General features: G+C 38.9%; 1 protein-coding gene across 1 annotated transcript; it reads right to left on the bottom strand.

Moving 5' to 3' along the window:
- Positions 1-1,561: 1,561 nt before the first annotated feature.
- On the bottom strand, positions 1,562-19,282 carry SEC (Tetratricopeptide repeat (TPR)-like superfamily protein). The gene is made up of 28 exons (XM_077372634.1): positions 18,961-19,282; positions 17,583-17,728; positions 17,231-17,329; positions 17,083-17,133; positions 15,564-15,680; positions 15,416-15,472; positions 14,150-14,269; positions 10,222-10,284; positions 10,045-10,123; positions 8,782-8,891; positions 8,616-8,669; positions 8,451-8,518; positions 8,227-8,329; positions 7,384-7,586; positions 7,191-7,287; positions 5,507-5,578; positions 5,285-5,361; positions 5,090-5,206; positions 4,932-5,016; positions 4,546-4,713; positions 3,644-3,754; positions 3,485-3,571; positions 3,219-3,346; positions 3,017-3,099; positions 2,797-2,902; positions 2,425-2,571; positions 2,227-2,347; positions 1,562-2,040 (listed from the first exon to the last, which is right to left on the bottom strand). Exons 1-28 carry the CDS (start codon positions 19,139-19,141, stop codon positions 1,927-1,929), a joined length of 2,964 nt encoding a protein of 987 aa, XP_077228749.1. The 5' UTR covers positions 19,142-19,282; the 3' UTR covers positions 1,562-1,926.
- Between the last annotated feature and the right edge of the window lie 3,884 nt (positions 19,283-23,166).

Consider the following 23,166-nt stretch of genomic DNA (forward strand, 5'->3'; position numbering starts at 1 on the left):
TTGTGGGGCACACCGTGTCCAAAATGGACGCAAGGCCCCAGAAAACGAAGTTCTAGGATGACCCTTTGGTGCTGATTTTTTGGACACACCCTATCTATGTTAGGACCTATCAAATGAATGCTTTGGATCATCCAAATAGCGTGGGCCCATTGTGTTTTTTTAAAGGGAGGAGTAGATAAGCTTATCTAGGGGAGAGACTAGAGACACTTTCCTCTATAATAGTTAATATCAGCTTATATATGGGAATATTTAAAGCAATGCAAATCCCCCTTTCAGGGAGGGATAGGGAATCAAAGTCCAAAAACATCATTTGTTGTGATCTACACGGGGATTGGGGAAATGCCATACCCGTGACCACAATGATAGATTTGTACGTATCCAAATAGCATTGACGTTCAAATCTCAATTTTTCTCAAATTCTCTTCCTTCCGGTGGGTGTAAGAACCAAAATAAAATCTCCAATTTGAGAATAAACAAAGGGGCAGATTGCTCTGCACGAGGGCATGGCAATCTACATAACGAAGATCCCAAACGATCCCACACCATCACTTTATTTGATCACAACCGTTGATGAGATTCCGTAATTGGGATACAGAAGGAAACCCTATTGAGTGGAAGGGAAAGAATGATCTCCAGTTATGTCATTTCATTCCAATGGCTCGACCGTGCGGCTTCCAGACTTCGGTGATCCGGAACCCACATCCACAGGGGGAGTTCACAATCAGACGTGCCTTTCGTTGGTGGTAAGCTGGGTCAGGTGATAGAAGGCAGTAACTATATCAATCAACAATTGTTGACGTTTATCATGTCTTGACCGGCGTTCCATGTTGCCGGAATACAATACACTCTAGCTTTCAGAACAGGCAGTAAACGATCGATTTCAGGCAAGTTCAATTGCCGAATTAGCAATTGGAAAGGCGGAGCCTTTCTTTCTCGGTCGTCTGTCTTAAATAAGTGAAGTTGAAAAATATTCATGTTGTCGTTCTCTGCTGCATTGGTGTTTTCACTCCCCACTCTCCACCATAACAATTTGATTCCACCATATCTCACGCGATTAAGCAATGGGACTCTAAAATCCATAGCTTCCCAATTTAACTCCATTTCGGCCTACACACACAACACCCAGGTCATATTCGCACCCCTACTTTTCCCGGGCCTCCCATTTCTAGTGCATTTATGAGTGCTTCTTTTTTTTACACCAAGGGGTGGTCCAGGCGAGATTGGCCTACAAGTACAAAGAGGTCTCTCCTTTGCCTGCTAGAAAAACTCTGTAGCTACGGCGTTGAACTTCTGGGCAGAGAACAAAAAAACATAGAATGGAGTTCTTCAACACTGCCCCCATTCGGCCAGTTTCTTTTATTTCACTCTTGAACCGAATTTGCAGTGATTTTAAAAACGAATTCTGGAACTGAAGTTGAGTCACTCCACCAGATTCTATTCCATTCTTTTTTTTTAATGGTAATTCTCTCCCATTCTTTTTGCCCAATAAAAGAGAATTTGAAGCGTTGAAGAACGCGGCCCAATTTAAGAACTCGCCGAGAGAAATTGCTGATACTAGATATTCAAGGAAAAACTGAAACAATTCAACTAAAGGCAGATGGCCCAACAAGCATTTTTTTCGTTTTAGAGTGAAATGACAAACACTTTTTTTGTTTAGAGTGAAATGACAAGGAATATTGACTCATTTAAATATCTTGAGAGAAAAATATGTCTCAAAGGGACAGAGTATTACTATTACCTCTATCACTGCATTGTGAGGGTGCAAATGAGAAGGCAGTACAAACTCAGCAGCCCTGCCTTTTTGTAAGTACAACCTGTGGTTTCCTTCCACACTGCGGAATTCAAATACATCTCCAGTGCATCATTTGGACAACCAACGAACCAACTGTAATTTCGCCTTTGCAACTTATATAAACTCTGTATGAACTATCTGTCGTATGGGAATTCAGTATCATTCTCAATCACTTTGAAGGGCTGTGGGTGTCCACCTGAGCAGTACAGATTCCACATCTTAAAATATGCCCTCTCCAGATTCCTCACCTGTATATCATTTGAGATGAATCATTTATACAACATTTTGATGGTATGTAGGAAAGTAAAGAGAGAATAAAAAGATGATGCCTTACAGGAGAAAACATTGGTTATACAAGGCTACACATGAACGCAAAATACAAGGGTGAAAGCAAGGGCATTACTTAAAGGCCATAGTACCCTCTAATAACTTACCCAGCGTGCTGTGTCGAACAAAGGGCAGGTCAATCTAACAGCCTTCAGCTTATTAGTAAGTGCTTGGAGTTTCGGACGATTTTCAGCCAATTCAACTGCCTTCTCTTCATATTCTTTTATACTGAAACATCAAAAGAGCAGCATATATACTCAGCAATTGAAATAGAGGGAACACACACAAACATAAATCCAGATTACCTTTTGACAATCATCTCCTCCCCAAGTCCAGTGGCTAGACACAGTGAACCCGCCACTCTGGTTGCCATCTTCTCGAGGGGCAGCGTCACTATTGGCAAACCAGCCCACAAGACATCTGTGCCCGTTGTGTGGGCATTGCACAACGGCCTACTCAACAAATCACCATTGCAAGAGTGAGCAAAATAATTGCCCTCTAGGCATCAGGAAACATGTAAGCCCTGTTTGTTTTTATTTTGCGAAACGAGAAATGACTCCAAAACTGACTATTGGACTCAAAATTAAACATAAATTTGAGTCCAATAATCAGTTTTGGACTCGCAATCGGTTCCCAAAATCCAAAACAATCCGGGCCACAGTGGTGACAGAGCTTACGTGTCAAGGAATAGATCTGCTAAAGCACTACGTCTGATATGCTCATTTTTCACAGCAACATCGGTGAAAATGATCTGATCGGGATGCACCCCCTGTGACAAAGCATCTGAAAGATAACCATTGGTAGTGCAAATAAGTGTTAGTCTTGATTCTGTGGTCAAATCCAAATACTAAAATAACATGACATTATACAAAACATAATCAGAATCCCTGCACATACATGCACGCAGTCTCATCTCTCCTGCAGCTGGAAATCTAAGAAGCCACAGAGCACTATTAGGGACCCGCTTTAGAATATTGCACCTGAAATAGATGCAACAAATATTTCAGTCCTTAAAGGCCTAAAGTTGCTCACGTCAATACTGTCAATACTGAGTAACGCTAGAATTTGTGCAATCCCCACACGGAGGGTATCGTATTACCAAGCATTAAAGATATCAGGGTCCATTTTATATAGCTGATTGAAGCATGCAAATATGAATTTATCTTCAGGTAGTCCATAATCAGCTCGCCTGTGTCGAATAATTGGGTCTAAAACATCGCAATTTTTCTGAGAAAGGAAACATACAAGCAAAATAATTCACTGGTTGCTTCTCAAAAATAAATAAAAATAATACTAATTCAGACTGGTATCCTACATATGTAGCTTCTCCATGACCATCTAATAAGTCGTAGGATTAAGAATAACCTGCTTGTAATCATTCACGAAGTAACAATGAGGAAGAAGAACAAGCTTCTCTGAGTAAATATGGGACGATCGTGTGGGTGAAACAAACTGCAAAGGGATTTTCCTGCAGTTAGTACACCAAGCAGCTAACCATGAAAAGTTTAAGTAATCGGCTCATACCTCATCAGTGACCAAATAGTCAATGTAAGTTGCTCCTGTGGTCCCAGGAAACCCCATGTAAGAAACCTGGATAGGAGCAGGCTGCATTGCAAAAATTTCATTCCTTGCACCCTACAGTTTATCAAAGGATACAAATTAAGTCATCGCCTTCACGACGTATATCAGAAGCAAAATTGTGAACTGGAAAAGAATGAGACAAATGAGAAATGCTGTTGTGGTCATAATCATAATGCCAAATTCCATACTGGAGGTGCTATCTGTGACCAAAACAGAACACAACTTCATGCACAAGGCAGGGGTGATATCATAAACTGTACAGGAAACAGAAACATCTAAACAATGCATTATGGATAACAGTTTAGCAGAAAGGGGTAAATAATAAATATCTCGTCCATATATAGATTACATGCTATTTTACAATAAACATTTCAAGAACCATAACCCTGAAAACTACTTACTGTTGACAAATGGAAACTTAACCTACCTATAAGTTGAACACAATAATAACAACTCCTCTCATAGCCTATCTCAACTCAACTAAACTAAGCCTTTGTCCCAAACTCCTCTCATAGCCTATCTCAACTCAACTCCTCTCATAGCCTACATATAAAAAAAAGATAATCTAAATGGGGTACCTGAGTCAACAAAAAATGGCCCATCTCATTAAATAAGCATCCCCCTTTTCATAAAGAAAACCAGTGCATCAATACATTATTCAAGAAAAATAAATGAATAATTGTATTGCTTCGGGACAAACCAAAGTAACATCACTGCCATTCATGCAAACCAGATATAATTTACCAGCCATGTATACTGTCTATACTCTATACCTTCAAAATCAAAAATTGATTTCAACACAGAAGCAGGAAATGAAATGCAAGACCAACATGGTGAGCCAATACCTTGGTGTAACCATTAAGATTGATTAAAATCTGTATCTTATCCTCATTAATCATCCTGGCAATCAGGTCAGATGACATGGAAGACACATCGACAAAGTGTTCAGCTTCAGATTGAATTCTTTGCCTCCACTCAGTGCCATCATTCTGACTTAAGGCATAACAGAACACCTGCAAACATAGATTGTGAATTCCACAAAGCAATGGAAAGATAGAACAGCCAGAGTTTTTTTAGTAAGTAAGCTGGCCTGAAGCCCAAACCCCGTGTTTGCCCACACGATGACCTTCCAACTGAGATATGGACCGTTCATATGAACATCCAGAGCTGATCAACAAGACTAAACAGAAAAACAGACATAAAGAGTGAAAGCATATTTGGATTCACAAACCTCAATGTTTTCTCTGTTGTGCATGCCGAATACTGAGCCCATTAGATGTGATAGAGGGTGGTTACCAAAGTCACTGCTTACATATCTGGCAAGACCATCCCAAATTTAGAAAAGAGTGAAAATATGATTGGTGCAAAAAAGCAAGAGGAAAAACTTACCCCACCCTGAGTCGCCCATTTCTACCATCAATCTTTACAGGTAAAGGAGGGGGGTGATTGAAGGGAGGAAGTCCATAACGGGATGCGATCAGAGAGCAATGAGCAGCATATTTTCGACTACAAGGGCAAGAAAACCATGAGCCCACAGCTCCGACTTATCCTACTAATATCACAATAATCAAGAACAAAAATTACCTAATTTCCAATGCAAGTATTGCATCTATGGGATACGCGATTGCATGAAACGGTTGCACGCTTGGAAGAACTGACATCTGAAATTAAAGCATTGATGACATAAAGCCATAATTTCTTAGTGAAGATCATTCAGATGTCCAGTAAAAGGAGAGAGAGAGAGAGAGAGAGAGAGAGAGAGAGAGAGAGGACTCTTTTAGCAAAACAGTGTGTGGAGTATAAAACCTTTATCTGTCTTCTTATAATCCCTTCAACTTCAATAAACTTGTTCTCCCGATCGTCCCAATTGCAGACACACTGAAGAACAGATCAAAGAATTATGTTGCAACCAAATGAAAATTAACTAATGTATTTGTACAATAATGTTGATCATAATGTCTTGATCAAGGGTAAAAAAAACTAGGAGCACCAATAAATTGACTTGCAGCAGCTTGAATGTCTCAATCCACATTGGGTGTCATGGGGCAAATTCGATCACCGATCGGTCAGAAAACGAGTATTCCAATTCCAACTATAGCCCAATTACAAGGTAAATCCTGGGTCGGGACAGCTTGGGTGTTCAGCCCATTGACACCCTAGGCAGAGAGGCCAGTCATGACCTAGTCAATCCACATAGAATGATGCATCAAAACAGTATAAAAAATATTTCGTCTAAAAGATTACTTTATTATTATTAATGCCTATTGCTTCAGAGTTTTGCTTCTTTTATAATTAATTATAATTCAGATTGGTCTATAGAGTTATTTGCTTATCTCAGTCATATTCTATATAAGCTGTTTTTTTTTCCATTTTCATCTTTTCTTTCCTAACATGAACTTGTCTGATACTTCAGTTCAATTTTAACAAAGTACAACTAATAAAATTTTGCTGTTTTTTTTATAATATTTTCTGGTTACCATTCAGAAAAAAGAAAAGAACACAGCAGTTTGTTTGAACTTTGAAGAAACCACAGCCAGGAGATTCAAGATCAGCTGCAGAGGTTCCAGGTTGCTTTCATCATGTCAGGAGATTGGCCAATAGTGAGGCGGACCAGTTGGCTCGATCGGGGGTGAACCGAGCTTAGATCGGAGAGATTCGACACCCCCCCCCCGGTCCGGTCTTCGATTTTTTGCCCATTGGCTTGTAGCGGTTTTTTTTTTTTTTTTTGCGTCTGTTTCTCATCCTCTTGTATAGACCATCTCATCGCCTCGCTTTTTATTAATAAATTTACCATCATTTAAAAAAGAAATAAACTTGACATTCAAGCTTGTTTATGGGAAGATCGTACCCTCAAAATCTAAACGAAAGTTAGAGTACAATTCTGCAGAAACATGCGCCCACGACAGAAAGGACTAACCCTAGTGAAAACATCTTGGAGTACAATTCTGCAGAAACGTGTACCCACAATAAAAAGGATCAACCCTATTGTAATCTTTCGTTCTCCCTTTCTTAGCTTATAATCCGCATATTATATAACTCATCCTTTATCAATAATTTTCTGTAGATTAAACAGAATAAGTCCCAAAGATTGATCAGCCTTCCATTCGCAGAAAAGGGTTACCGAGAGGTGAAATCAGAAAGTGCAGAAACTTCCCAACAGTGAGCTCTTGATGTTACGTCATGTTTTAGCCTGAGGGAAGTGCTAGAAATATACTGTTACAAATTCATACTTAAAACAAGAGCAGGATAGCCTCTTATAATGTTTTTAGTTCAATTGTTTTTATTCAGTCTCTTGCACATCCTGTGTGTGTGTGTGTATCACTTCAGATAATGAAATTTCATTTTAATAATTTTAAACACATAGAATTGCATGATTATAGCAAACTCTCTAAAGTTGGTTGCAAGGCCATAAGAAAAAGAAAAAAAAAAAGAAAACTAGAAATGTCAATTGACCTTGTAAACGCAACAAGTATACAGCCCGTGATTATACCTGTAAGGTGTGCAGAAGATTACAAGTTGCTTCTGGAAAATCAGGGCGTAGATGCAATGCCTGCCTATAACTCTTTATAGCTGCTTCCACGAGCCCACTGCAAATGATCAAAAATCCAAGAACGTCAACAATAGTTTAACATTTTAATATTTTCCAGTCTCCATCTGGTCCCAAAACAAACAGTGGCTTATACCTGTCTTTATAAGCTGAAGCTAAATTTGCATGAGCTTCAGCCATACTTGGCCGGATAGTAACCGCTCGTATGTAATCCTGAATTGCTTCACTAACTCTACCAACCTCCTTGAACGTGTTGCCCCGATTGACAAGCCCATCTGCTGCCAAAGGATCAATCCGAAGGACTTCATTATAGCAAGATATAGCATCTGCATAATTTCCCTGTCATTGAGAAAATAGAATCAGAACAACCATTAAGTTTTGGCAAGGAACAAGATTACCGGTAAAATAACAGAAGTTATTTAGAAAGAGAAAACAGGATGAGAAATGTGAGTGTGCATGCATGTTTGTGTCATTGGTACTTTTATTTCACATTTTGGCAGCTAATATCTCTTCTTAACATACATCAACGGGGAATTAAATTGTTGAACATTTTTTTTTTTTTTAACATTTTAGTTTCATTTTGTCATTTAGTCATCTCTAATTTTGCCCTTTTCATATTATTTATTAATAACAAAATTTAAAGAATAATGTGGTTGTCACTGACCAAGAAGAAAATACAAACGGACTTGATTGCTTGGCATGAACTTGGGAATTGAGAGAATTAAATTTGTTTTTTGCATGTAAGCATCGCAATGTCTAGAATTTTGGACGTCTAAACCCCACGTAACATGCAAAAAAAAAAAAAAAAAGCATGCAACACACTTCAGCACTTGTCACCAATGCCATGTGTCCAAGTCACAATAGCAAGGAGCCAACAGAAAATAAGAACAATTTTAGAGAGAGAGCAAATGGCTTTTGTTACTTTTTTTTATTATTGTACTGGAGAAGGGGAAATGGGGAATGAGTGCATTCCCACTACCTGTTGCTTGTAGATTATAGCTAAATTGCTGAAAGGAGCAGACAATCCTGTTGTTACAGCCAATGTTGCCTGATAGAATGTAGCAGCAGCACTAATCATGTTCCTACATATCCACAACAAATATTCCATGTGAAAGCTTATTAAGAAAAACCCATGACACGATTTTACAGAACTCTCTTTTTATAATTAGAGCTCATGACATTTATGATTTATAGACAGATTACCTTTCCATATATATGTTCCCAAGGTTGGTAAGAGCCTGTGGATGCTTAGGCTGGTATGCAAGGCATGACTTCATGCAATAAAAGAAACACAATCAGAATATAATATGATAAGCATAATAGCACCTATAAAAAGCATTATTAATGAGAAGGTGGAATGGGGCCAACCCGGTAGCAGTTGATTGCTTCTTCCACTCTGCCAGCATCTTTGAGGGCATTCCCCTTTCAGACGTATAACGGGACACACCAATTTTTTGTAAGTAAGAAAAGAATGTCATTTGCCCAACATAATAGTATTCACATAATGCTCCAGCATAGAAATAAGAGGACCTACCAGATTATTGTATGCCTCCAAGAATCCTGAGTCACAAGCAATCGCTTGCTTGTAATGGATAATCGCCAAATCAAGCTGGCCTTGTTCATAATAAATACTAGCTAGATTCCCTGCACAAAAATGATTCCACCCAATGTGTGGTTACTCAGCATAATTTGTAGGCAATTAAAGCGAGGAAATTGATGCAACTTATTATCTACTTAAGTTGGTCACCATGGGGTTAGACCTGTACTTTTTACGCATTTCATTAAAATATGTGCATGAGATCAGCTTCAATGATATTGGCAGTGACATTTTTAACTCTGAAATGCTCAACGGCTATGACTAGAGTGCTATGATTTGGCCGACACTTCGAATTTATTGCCGACACACGTGTCGTGTCGGACACGACACGACACCCGTGTCCACACGTGTCGACACTCCTTTAGACATTTTCAAATGTATTGCTAGAAGTGTTAGCAACTTTATATGTATGTATGTGTATGAGTGTGACACTATTTCTAGTTTTTTATGGGTTTCCATGTCAAATACATCATATCCGTGTCAAGACTTGGTCGAAACTCGGCACACGAATCTGTGTCCACAAATCATGAGTATATGTACTTTCTATTTTAGCCGTGTCCCCGTTTCTAAATTTTGGGAGTTTGACGTGTCCGACCGACACCCCGTGTCCGTGTCGAGACGTGATACTCGTGTCCGTGTCCGTGTCCAGAAATCATAGCTAGAGTGATATCTGACTCAGTTCCAGGCTATGTCACAAATATCGTTTCCGGCAATTTCTCGGCAAGGGAAAATCTCGGGATATATTATTTTTTTATTTTTCCAGGTTTATATCAGGAAAAACATTAAAAATAAAAAAAATGAAAAATATTATCGTGATATTATCAAGGTAAATAAAAATATCGCTGTATTTTTTTATTTCACCGGATTATTTCAGGATTTTGTCATTTTATCAAAATATCGGAGATATTTGTGACATAGGTTCCAGGCACTGCTGTAATGGACCTGGGCTATGACCTAAACTACGCAAGGTTGGAGAGTGGGATAGTCCAAAGAAAATTCACATCAGAATCTATAAGCCCTGTCTGGGAATTACTACACGTCTGATTTCTCATGAACCAACAGGTAATCGGTGGATCTCCCCAGGAGGGAATCCACCAAAAACTTGCATGTACTGGCTAGAAAATCAATCCGGCATTCACAGGGTCCAACGCTAGCCACCCTACGCAAAAATTAATATGGAACAAGGCAATTAGCACTCACCATAAGCCATTGCGTAGTCTGGTCGGGCCTGAAGAGCACGCTGATAACACACGATAGCCTCTTGCGGCATTCCCATGGCCTGGAAAAGGCAAAAGAAATATCTGTTTCTCTCTCCAGAAACCAGTCCTGGCATTTGCTGCTACCTGACCCTATTCGCACAATACATTAATGGCTTACCTTGTAAACATTTCCTTGATTCAGGTAGGCGTCAGCAAATGTTGGCTTGAGCTTGACTGCTTCCTGAAAGCAAATTAAAAAAAAAAAGTCATCAAGCAGAGAAGTTCAAATCAGTTGGTACAAATATAGTATTGAACCATAAGGAAAATCTTAATAGAAAAGAGTTCTGTAATGACCAGGAAATGCCATTAAATGAAACTCTGTTTTCAGTAGCCAGTCAACCAATGCCAAATGTTGCAATAGGTAAGAACTAGGAACGTCCTAAACTGGTGCATGGGGTAGCCCCGATCAAAAAAATGTTCACTACCAGTTCACTGGTTTCCACAATCTGGACTACCTATATATTAAACATGGAATACTGTATTTTTGAAAAATATTGAAGCAGGAATTTTTTTCTTGGAAAATATTTCACTGGATTAGCCGTCATTTTCCACGGTAAATATTATCCAGGATAAAAAATTGTCCCTGTTTACTATGAAAATTTCAACCCTGCTAGTAGGATTATCATCTATAAGCATAGTTTTAAAACTCCCCCGCGTCATCGTAGACACCCAGAGTCGACTTTCTTTTCCTTAGCCGCGTTCCGCATTTTTCCGCCGCGTTCCGTGTTTTGCCCTACGGTCAATCAAAACTCCTTTGACTCTCCCGAGTTATGACTACATCAACCAAGCACATAGCCGCGTCAACCGAGCACTTGACTAGGATTTTCTTCGACTGCATTTTGACCCGCATCCGCATTTTGAATGCGGAAACACTGTCTATAAGTGAATGACCCTAGGTGCCCCAAGTAAGATTATCATCCATAAGTCAATGTAACATTAACAACATCACTTCTTAACAACATCACCCCTCCCAATCAGCTTAAAATAGAAAATCCTGATTGAGAACGGCCTTTTTGCAAACTATTTCCATTGCCTTTTTGTCCCTTTTATCCATATGTAGGTACCCTCGAGACCGCATAGCGCTACAAAACTATCTTGTGACCCCAAAAAAAAAACATTCTTGAAAATGGCCTCCAAATGATTTTACTAACTTCCCTTGAGTAGTAATCCACCACTTGTGTTATCTCTGGCCAATATAAACATAACTCGTAAGGAATCCTTTAAAGGTCCATCACCAAGAGTCCAGCCAAGATCTAGTTGCGTGACCCACTCCCAATCCAAAACCAAAAAATCTCCTTAAACGGTTAAACCGCTAATAGCTTCACATGCACGCAATCTGGCATTTCTAGTTGTCCTATAAAAAGCCAACCACCCCCATTCCAACCCATGTTTTTTATTATTACTTCCACAAACTATCTACTTCCACCCCAAATCTCCGAACCTACTCGCCAGAGAGAGCTTTTAGCCTGGTTCATGTTTGTTTGTTTTTTTAATGGTTTGTAGCTAGGTTCATCTCCCACGAACTTTTATCCCTATGCCCACCTAATTTTCATCTTGCACACCACACCTGTCTTTCCAAATGATACTTCTTGCATTCTTCTTCATCCTTCCATAGAAAGTCCTTTTTGTAAGTGAGCTAGTATAGTAATGACACTGATTATGCTGTGTTGCGTGGATTCTTTGCCACCCTATGCTGAACGCGTGTCGACACGCCTCCACATGCGAATCGGACTTGGATTCGCGTGGGACACCCGAATTCTTGTTCTTGTTCTTTCAGGCGAATCTGACTCATCGCTTTCTCTTAAAATGCGAATCCTATATATTTCTCTTTAAACATATGTCCTTCTTAACTTTTTCTTATATGAAAGCACAACCCATGCTCTTTCAATAAAAACCCTAGCATCTCGACCCTCGAATATCAACCCCCCTTCCTTGTTCGGCTCTCTTAATAAAATCTCTAACGCCTTTACCCTCCACCCTCAATTTTTTCACATATATATATATATATATATATATATATATATATATATATATATAAGGAAAGTTTTTCTAGTCGGCCAACTAGAGAACCTTCTCTAGTCCGCCGACCAAAAACACAGCGGGCCCATGTTGTTTGGATGATCCAAAGCATTCATTTAATGGGCCCTAGCATAGATAGGGTGTGCCCAAAAAATCAGCTCCATAGGATCATCCTAGCCCTTCAATTTGTGGAGGTTAAGAATGGACAGTGGAGGTTAAAAACACAGTGAGCCCACGTTGTTTTGATGATCCAAAGCATTCATTTGATGGGCCTGACATAGATAGGATGTGCCTAAAAAATCATCTCCATAGGATCATCCTAACCCTTCGATTTATGGAGGTTAAAATGGACGCTTATAAACTCCACAAATCTGTCTATTTTTAACCTCCACAAATCAAATGGTTAGGATGATCCTATGCAGCTGATTTTTTGGGCACACCCTATCTATGCTAGGGCCTCTATCAAATGAATGTTTTGGATTGTCCAAATAATGTGGGACCACTGTGTTTTTTGGTCGGCGGAATAGAGAAGGTTCTCTAGTCGGACGACTAGAAAAACTGTCCTCTATATATATAATTTATTATTTTTTAAAATTTTATTTAAAAAGACACTTGTGAGGCCAGTCATGCTGTATGGCTCATAATGTTGGGCCACCAAGAAGCAGCATGTGCATGAGATGAGTGTAGCGGAGATGCGAATGCTTAAGATGGATGTGAGGTCACACAAGGTTAGATCAAATTAAAAATGAAGACATCCGTAAAAAGGTGGGGGTGGCACCAATTGTGGAGAAGATGAGAGAGCACCGATTAAGATAGTTTGGGCATATCCAACGTAGGCATTTGGATGCTCCAGTGAGAAGAAGTGGCTGGTGCCAAGTCGATGAAGTAAAAAGAGGTAGGGGTAGACCGAAAACAACTTGGGTAGAAACAACGATGAAAGACTTGAGGGCTAGGAACATAACAAAGAACATGACCTTGGCTAGGATAGAATGGAAGAAAATGATCCATGTAGACAAACCCAACAAGTGTCAGGATTAGACTTAGTCAATTTGAACCGGGTAGATCCGTTCACTTTCTTCATGAAAATTTTCTAAAGGATTCATTAGCAACCCCAACTAGTTTGGGACAAAGGCTTAGTTGAGTTGAGATTTTTTAAAATTTTATTTTATTTAAAAATTACTGAATCCACGAATCCTACTTTTGGGAGTTAGCCGAATCCGCCACCTCGAATCCGAATCCATGCAACAGATGGCTGGGTATTGGAAGATTGAGTATTAGAAGATGAGTGTCAAGTTTGAAAGTTTCATGAATCTAACTTCATTGACGACCCCCTCCCCACCCCCCCAAATAAAAAAAAACACAGACACATGATATTGGCATTGATTGGAATTAAATTGACATTTTTTTCCAAATTACCTTTCGAATTTTTGTTATTTTATCAAAGTTTATGTTAATCACCAATATAATTACGTTTGTACCAAAGTGCCCATGGTAAACTCGTTGGGCTCTAGATGATACTATGATTCTACACTGAATAAGCTTGACGTCATACAATGCATTTAAGTGTTCCATGTAGTTATCAATTCAAAATTGCACAATTATTACTGGATGAATTCCAGAAAATTGCAATTTTGATGGCATACAAAGTAAATAATACATGCCAGGAAGGAGATTTCTTTTCTTGACAAGGGGGCCCTTTATCGAAGGAGATTCCTTGAATGTCATCAAAGAAATTAATGATTGTCCCCTCATAGATAAGCAAAAATGTTACAGGAGATTGGGTCTTTGAAGGTCAGCATTTGTTTATGCAGGCTATGGTTTGCTTATGCCCACATCCACCTTTATTGTATTTGCCTTGCATTTAATAAATTGTTTCTCACAAAAAAAGGAACAGATGAGTTACTAAATTTTCAACCATATAAGAAGAAAAACTAAGCATCAACATTAATGTCTAAGAACCCCATGCGCCCCCAGAATCATGTCATGGAATCGTGTCATGATTCATAAAAAAGGAAGAAGTGATGCACCTTATAATATGCAAGGGCTCTGCTAAGATCCCCTGCCTCCATGAAAAGACCAGCAAGATTTGACCAAGCAATTGCAAAAGTTGGTTGTATGCGCAGAGCCTCAAGATAGCAAGTGTATGCCTGTACAGGTCATAAGCATTAGAAACAACAATTAGCTGAACTGGCCTGAGTTAATACAATGGGAGTTTTCATAAAATTAAGTAAATGTAGTGTTTTATTCTCATAGAAAAAACTTGCTATATTTTTTTTAATGGCAGAAAAAACTTACTATGAAGATGGATATAATTTAAAACCTTTGGCAACTGTATATTTGTGTTACTGTAATTCAGATTTCAGATAAAAAGTTGATAAAAGGGATTTAGTAGTGTCCCATTGACTCCATGAAGCGCCAGTATCCAACATGGGTACCTCGGCCATTTAGAAGAATTCATGTAACATACGACCAAAGACAGATATTTGTCTCGGGAATTACTCGGGAAGGGTATATCTGGGGAAATTTGAAGTTTTTTGTTATATTCGGGTTTATATCAGGAAAATTGGAAAAATAAATATTTAAAATATAATAATATAAAATTTACGAATAAAATTAGGGAAAAATGACATTGTGCATTTATCGTGATATTTTCGCAATAAAATAAAATATTTTGAGTATAGGCTTTTGGGAAGCAGCCAAAATTAGCAACTTCATGGCCGTTAGCAAATACCAACTAGTAACAGTTTTCTCCTGGAAAGGGAAGTTTAACAAAATAAGGTAGAGTTTTGGTGAAGTTTTGATGCTATAGGTTGACTCTAAGTGGAGATCTGGTTTAAGGCTTCGATTGGAGTTAAGAATTGTCTAGTTGTTAATTAGACTAAATATAGAGGACGGGAACCATATAGGAATAGCACAAGGTTTTGATGTGGTTTCCATGTTAGAAAGTATTCTTAAATTAGGAAATGAATTTGAATTGTCCAGGGTTTGAGCAAGGTTTTGCTAAAAGCTCATAAAGTAATAAGCATGTCATCTATTATCTGCAATTTTAGCTGTATTAATGAAAGAATTCATGCTCTTCTAGCCTTCTTATGATGATATTGCTGCACAAATACTCTGAATTTTCTGATCAACTTCAAGCTATTCAGTTCTTCCAGTGCAATTTGTGCCATGATTTCAACTTGTTCAACCAGTCCTACATCAAATATCGATTTCTAGTTTGTTGGACTCCGGCTAGTCGATTGGTCTGACATGCATATCTAGTGAAAATAACACATAGAAATCACTTGACTTACTTCTTGTACTAAACCTTGTGCCTTCATCAGATTTCCAAGATTGCTATGAGCATCAACCTGCCAGAGAAAGAAAAGCATTGCAATAATAACATAAAGGGGACTAAAACCCAAGAAAAGAGCAGAAGGGCACAACAAAACAAAAATTCACCAAACGAGGGTTTAACATAAGAGCCTGGCGGCAACACTGGGCTGCTTCATTAAGCCTTCCTTTCCTCATGTATGCACTAGCTAAGTTTGACCATGCATCACAGAAATTGGGGCGGAGCTGCAAACAACAAAAAGAACTAAAGATAAACTACAATTCCATATCAAACAGAACAGAACCACATCCAAATATCAAACAAAGCAGATGAGGGAAAAAATCCAATCCAATTCAGGCAATTAGTAGTTTTGAAGATTTCAGCCAGGGCAAAAGAAAGAAAAAAAAGCAGCAGTGCTAACTTAATGCTTCATTGAAACATTGGCATGCAAAGGAGGTGAAACATATCACCAACAAGTAGTTGAAAGTAGTGCAAGCAATCTCCCTTGGATTTACATAACTAGCAAATGATTTAAAATGGTTACAAGAACCTGGCAAAGATTCTGCGCACTTTCCTATCACTACATGGATAAATTACCCAATATATAAGTGCTCTGGCAATCTAAGCAAATGAACTAGCTCCTTTGAAATGAAGATCCACCGGTTCAATTACCAAGATGAACTCTGAGAACTCCAGAGTTGACCGGATTCAAGATAACATACTCTTTTTCAACAATCAAACAGCATGAAAGTTGCACATCAATCTGATTGTGACCATAGATATAAAGTTTGCACAGGTCCAATATATAATAGCCATATGTTGGAAGACTTACAAGTACATATATGCAATTGCATTCCTAAATTTGTTGCGTACACGACTACAAGCAGTGTGAACTGAGCAAAACAACAGCATGAACTCTCCAAACACCAATTGATGTTGTGAAGTCATTGCATACTTATCATAGACATACTGGATGTAATTAGCTTGGGCTGGAAAGTCATTCATTGTGTGAGGATCGCTATGTATCCATTTGTAGCCACGAGTTAACATGGCTGGTGTGTGCTTTGCTTGGTCGATGGACAAATTCAGTTTTAGTAAACCTACAAAAGCATTGTTGCAAACTTATGTGATACAAGGTACCTTTGTTCTACGGAAAATGTTTAAGTAAAAGCTTGCTTCGCTCGAGAATCAACTGACACATGTCTACTTCAAAATGAATTTGGGTTTCCAGGTTTCTGTATCCTATATAAGCATGTAAAGGGAATTGGTAAATTGCATACCAAGCCAAACCGAGTATCTGAATTAACCGGTAACTATGCTAAAAACAGAAAAATAAACAGATCAATGAAACATGAATAAATTACTTATGCTTTTCTAATCCCCGTGTACATAACACCATTTTCTTACATGCTTAATCCTGCCTACTAGTATTCTAGACTATACTAGATTACTCTCCATTCTCCAAACCCACAAAAATCATAATCTTCATGCATATGGGAAAAGTCGGTCATAGTGAAGAAATGTTTAAATGAAGTCATTCTTATGATCGAGAAAACAGAGTTAAAATATACCCATTCCATTAATAGCAGAGAGATTTTTTAGGTACTTAATAGGATAAATGCAATTGGGTTAACACGATATACAGACCTCAATAGCAACTAAATAATATCGAATGGCAAGGTCAATGTTGCCTTTCTCCTGTATGGAAATAAAACAGGAACCATGTTCCATTAGAATTCATTAGCAGAGAATCCATTTCAATTTTATAACAATCAGTAATTGATACAGCAGTTACCTTCCAAGCATTGGCCATGTTTCCATAGCACTCTGCAAAATGTGGATCAATACGAAGAGCTTCTTCATTCTTTGCAATGCACGTATCAAAATCGTGCAACTAGAAAATATGAATATATATTGAAGGTCAGAGAAATCCTTGTCGGCCAAAATCGAACTGTTCAAAATCAATTGAGAACCAAAAGCAGCTTGAACACAATAAAGACTCGTGGCTTTCAGAGACTTCCACTATAAACTCATCAAAATACAAACTATGAGATATGTGCTTTCATAAAAAGAGAAAAGTGAAATTACAAGAATAAACATATTCAAAAGAAATGAGAAGAAAAAACCGTAAAATGAAAAGACCCTACCTGATAGTGAGTTGCACCCAGAAGGAGAAGATTATCAGTTCGACGAGGGTTTTTCTCGTAAACGGCATTGCTGTGCTCTAGCGCTTGTTTATAATTCCCTGCCTTATACTTTTGATGGGCAAGGGCCAAGAGCATTTCTTCATCAACTACAACATGGAAAACAGAAAAACGTAAGAACCTAAAGTCATGGGGAATGATTCACTAAATACATTTTTTTTTTTTGAAACGGTGCTTCGCTAAATACTTCTTGATCAGAAAGCAATGAAGTTGACTAGTGAGGCACAAGCAATACCACGCATTATTCAAAGAGCACATAATATCATTTTCTGGAAAGCATAAAAGAATGAAGATACATTTGGCCATAAATATAAGTCTAATGGGGAGTTGCAAAACGGAGATATAAATCAAGACACCAAATGTTATGAAAACATGATTTGATGAGCAAACTCAAAGTGAGAATAAAACTAATATGAAACTAGAAATGGTATTGCTACAAGAGACGGTAAAGAGATAAACAAAAATAAACCAGCACCAACTTAAGCTCCACTTCTAATTTAACAACAATACACACACATGTATATCAGCCCAGATTTGCACATTCCAGATCCAACATATCTAATACGATATGTGTGTCTTGCCCGGGACATTTTGTCATTCTGTATCTAGAAATACAGTACAGACCTTTGTACCTCTAGTCCAAAAAAATCATAATATTTACATAATACATGTAATAAGGTCTTTTTGGGCGGTTAAATGTTATTTATAAAGAAAATATTTTGCACCGTGCATAAAACAGAATGTTTAGGCTGTCTGAATCTTCAAATCCTACTTTCTATTTGCACAAATTAAAGCTGCAGCAATACAACCTCAGGGACTGGGATTTTGGGTCATGTGGCGTCCATCTCTAGGAACAAACCAAGGTATCATAAACAATCTGACAACGCAAATAACAGAACATAATGGCACATGAATCCCTCTGAAATAAAACGCCGCTAATTAATACAGAGCAATCAAAATAATAGCCCATAATAGGTTATATGGATGTCTGCAAATAGATCTCCACAAGAAAAGCATAATGCTCCAAAATTTTCGATCAACCCACTTAAAAATACAATTTTGTTGCAAGGCATCAGCACGGATCTGCTGATAGGTGGATTTTTTATCATGTTGCTAATAAAAGATGGCTTTTTTATGGGAGAAATCGCGAATTCTAGCAGAAAATGGGTTCATTCAGCTTGCAAAAGTTAAAAATACAAGTCGGACAAAGAATCAGTACAAAAAGAATCGATTATAAGCTTGACAATAATCGAAATTTACAATAAACAAAATCGTAAACCAATATAGAATCCAAATGAAATTAAAAAGGGGATCTAGAGACCTTCATGTGAATCCGGAGGATCGAGTAACGATTTGAGTTTCGAGCAAGCCTCCCTCTGCAAAATCGATTCATCGCTATCCGCGTTAGATGAAACCCTAGAAAATCCTCCACTCGATCCACCAAAGAGATTCTGTTGGGGTTTCTGCGAATGGCTAAGATCGCTCTCCAACGAGAGCATCATCTTGAGAAAATCAGTAGAAATCTACGAGCTTGGATGAAACAAAAATGATAAATAATTGGGGAAATGAGAAAACCCTAAATAGAAAGCTAAGAGCTCTGGTTTATTCTCATGATATACAGATGAAGGGGGGAGTACAAAGAGACGTTCAGAAGTTTATAAACCGAGTTTTCGCACGGGGATAAAGGTCGAGCAACTCTTTTTGGAATCTAAGAATCTCAGCCGTCCATCTGAAGTTTAGGGTACGGCTATACTAGATTGTTTGTTCAGTGTAGGAACATCTGGGACACGTGTTAGACGCACATGGATGGGTGTTGGCAGACTGTGTTAGGTAGGTTAGTAGGGCGAGCCAATAAAGGAAGAGAGCAAAATAACCGTCCGATTGAAAGTGAGGGTAATCATGACCGTTGGTATTCCTTCACTGCGGAGACATCTGGAATCGTTTTGCTTTTCTATTTGCATTTTTTTGTGATGATTTTTTCGCCCCCCCCCTCTAGGATAATACACCCCCCCTTTAACGTGATTTGACGTCAAACAGGGTCAGAGGGTGTATTATCCTACAGAGGGGCCGAAAAAATCAGCTCTCTTGTTGCCTGGCTTACCAACGTGATTTACGGAACGTAACGACTACGCCGAAAGTCGCTTTCACGATCAATGGTAAAAGCAAAAATTGGGTCCCACAGTGGGGCATATATGTAAAATCAAGACCGTTGATCGTGCAGTATGGACACTGCTGCAAAATCAACTATGCATTTCTTTTAGGAGGGAGACTAACTATGCATTTCTTTCAAGCATTTTCATGTATGGGTTTGCTCGTGAGAACAGAACATGTTGACTGGCTGTTTAGTTGGCTTTCCATTGGGAGAGAAACAAACATGGATTCCATGTCGGTCCACGTGAAATCCCTGTTAGCCCTTGACTCTCAGATTTTATATTAGTTACTGAGCGGTTAAAATTGGACGGATACTGATACAATTAGAGAAGATTGCACTAATTTCAGAATTTCTACTAATTCTTGGATGCATTGCAAAGAGAATCAATGGGGCTTATATAGAGCACTTAATATAGAATTTGCCTTTCAGAATTTCTACTAATTCTCGGTCCACGTGATTTACGTTTCGCTTTATCCGGCTTGGTTGCCTATCTTAACCCACTTGCCTAATCTACCACCATGACTATCCAACGGTCAACATCAACCCAATCCTAATGCCTCACATATTCTAACATATCCCCTCAAACGTATGTGGATTGAAAAAATCGACAAACGTTTGATATTACAATAGAATTTTCCCAACACAATAGAATTCCCAAAATTACAAATGTAATCAAAATCCACCAAATTTTGCACACCGTCAGGAATTGATGATGAAAATCCCTTGATGATGATGAAATTGTCGGTGATGATGACTCCTGTTGATTTGTCGCAAAGAATGCTTTAAAGCCAATGGATCATAGCCTCCGTGGGCTGGACAAGACTCAAGCCTCCATGAGTGAGTAGGAATGAGTCATTATGAACCAATGCCATAATAGGCAAGGATGAACCTCAATGGGTAAAAGAAAGCCTCGATGGGCAGGACATCATGGGTCGATCCTCATGGAATTTGAAAGTACTCTGTCAAGCACGCACCTCAAAAAGGCGAAGCACCTCGACTGACTAACGTATTATTTCAGGCACGCACCTAAGTAAGTCACCTTAACTAAAATAAGATATCAATAGGAAACAAAAAGAAAGAGAATGAGAAGAAGACAACAAGCGGCTAGGATAGAACGGCAACATATCAACGAGAAAAGTACAAATTTGTTTAAAGCTACAAATGGCTTTCTGAAAATCAGAGCTGCAAACGATTTTCATGACTTCTAGGGTATTCCAAATCCATTGCTTTTGAAGATTTTGTTGATGTTTGGCATTTAAGGCGATCTAAAAAAATAAGGACGATGTTGGTCTTAGTCCTAAAAGATCTTCACATCCCTCACAGGGTACCTGATTTGCCTCTGAAATCCAAATCTATGCTTGTTCCTGGGAAAATCCAACATATCGTATGTACTAGAAACCTCTGTATTAAAGAGGTTCGTGATTACTTAAGAGTCTTTGTCGTGACATGCATGTTACAAGAGTAGACCCGGCAAAATGGGACCCGTACCCGTGACCCGCGAGTGGGTCTGGGTCGGGCGTTGGTGCCCGCGGGTTACCCGCCATTCGGTTTTTAACTTTTTATTCTTAAGGCCTAAACACTAAACACTAAAAAATAGACTATGTGGGTGGGCCAACAAAACAAGTCAAAGCAATCAGACCATGTAACTGGTATCTTTGGTTGTACCAAAACAAACATTTGTTAAAGTAGATGAAAATTTGTATGATGAATGGGTGTATAAACATGTACTCATCATCCCATCCTTGATATTTGATCCAACAGCAGCTGACTTGTTAAGAAGCTGTTGTTGGATTAAATATCAAGGCTTGTACATCCATCGTACCACATTTATGTGTTCTATATATATATATATATATATATATATAATTTCTTCTTTAAATTTGCCGAGTTACCCGCGGGTATATCCGTACCCGCCCGGGTGGGTTCCGGGTTCATGAAAGGCTACTCGTATCCGCGCCGGTATTTCTTACCCGTACCCGTACCCGCCCGGGTTACCCGTTTGCCAGGTCTATACAAGAGGTGAATATGATGAGAGGGTCCACTTTATCCGAAGACCAAGAATCTTACCATTCTCTGCACACTCTAGTGGTTTGAGGCTTTGCCTATGCCATGAGGTGTCGAGTTCAAGACTGCTAGAGAGACAGAGGGAAAGAGAAGAGAACGGAACATTCTAATCTAGCCTAATTTCTAATTCAATCTTATTGCTTAATCCATAGGTTAACTATCTTAACCCGCTTGCCTAATCTACCACCATGATTGTCCAACGGTCAACCTCGACCCAATCCTAATGTCTCACATATTCTAATAGATACAAGGAAAGTTTCTCTCTCTCTCTCTCTCTCTCTCTCTCTCTCTCTGGTGCAACTTGGGTCGGGTTGGGTTAAAGCCAAGCCAAAACTCTAAACTGTCAACGTGAACCCACCTCTGAACCCGATGAAGGCTATGATAAACTTTGAGTATAGGGCAATACAAAATCCTCATATATTGATTAATTCAATCGATGTACAGACTGCCAATTAAATAGAAAATATAGGGAGCTAAATATGGAAAGTAAATCAATCTAATTACAGTGTAAATAAATCTAATTACAGTGAATCATGTCCTATAAGCAAGGTCCTAATAGCAGCAAGTTAATGAGCTAAATATGGACATGATTTATACAGGGAATCACAGAGAATATCCGTAATACCCCCCCTCAAGATGGAGGGTGTTGGAGAAGGCTCAACACACCCATCTTGCCAATGAGTTGATGGAATTGGTTGTGGCCCAATGGTTTGGTGAAGACATCGGCAAGCTGATCGGAAGTACAGAGATACGTACGAATGAGCCCTCGTTGAATCTTTTCACAAATGAAATGGCAATCTAGTTCTATATGTTTGGTACGTTCGTGAAAAACTGGATTGGCAGCGATATGTAATACAGCCTGGTTATCACAATGAAGCAGAGCGGGTTGGGGGTGAGGAATACCCAGGTCAGTGAGAAGAAAAATGAGCCATTGAATTTCACAGGCAGTTTGAGCCATTGCTCTATACTCAGATCCTGCAGATGAACGGGAAACAGTGCTCTGTTTCTTAGATCGCCAAGAAATAGGACTGTGACCAAGTAGAACACAGTACCCGCTGGTAGATCGACGAGTGAGAGGACAACGTCCCCAGTCTGAATCAGTGAAGGCTCGAAGCTGTAAAGAACTGTGAGCAGAGAACAAAACGCCTTGTCCAGGACTGCCTTTAAGATAACGGAGAATGCGATAAGCAGCTTGTTGGTGAGATGTCCGAGGATGTTGCATATATTGACTGAGCAGGTTGACGGAATAGGCAATGTCAGGCCTAGTGAATGTCAGATAGATGAGTCTACCAACAAGACGCCGATACTGAG

This window comes from Tasmannia lanceolata, unplaced genomic scaffold, assembly GCF_043159265.1.
Source record: "Tasmannia lanceolata isolate RefF3 unplaced genomic scaffold, GAP_Taslan_0.1 ptg000037l, whole genome shotgun sequence".
NCBI classification, from domain to species: domain Eukaryota; kingdom Viridiplantae; phylum Streptophyta; class Magnoliopsida; order Canellales; family Winteraceae; genus Tasmannia; species Tasmannia lanceolata.

Coding starts and splice junctions, on each gene's coding strand:
- SEC (XM_077372634.1), bottom strand. CDS start 19,141: ATGATGCTCTCGTTGGAGAGCGATCTTAGCCATTCGCAGAAACCCCAA. Junction 14,270..15,415: donor CACAAGGTTTAGTACAAGAA/GTAAGTCAAGTG, acceptor TGACCTGTACAG/GCATACACTTGCTATCTTGA. Junction 5,579..7,190: donor ATCTTCTGCACACCTTACAG/GTATAATCACGG, acceptor TCTGTTCTTCAG/TGTGTCTGCAATTGGGACGA.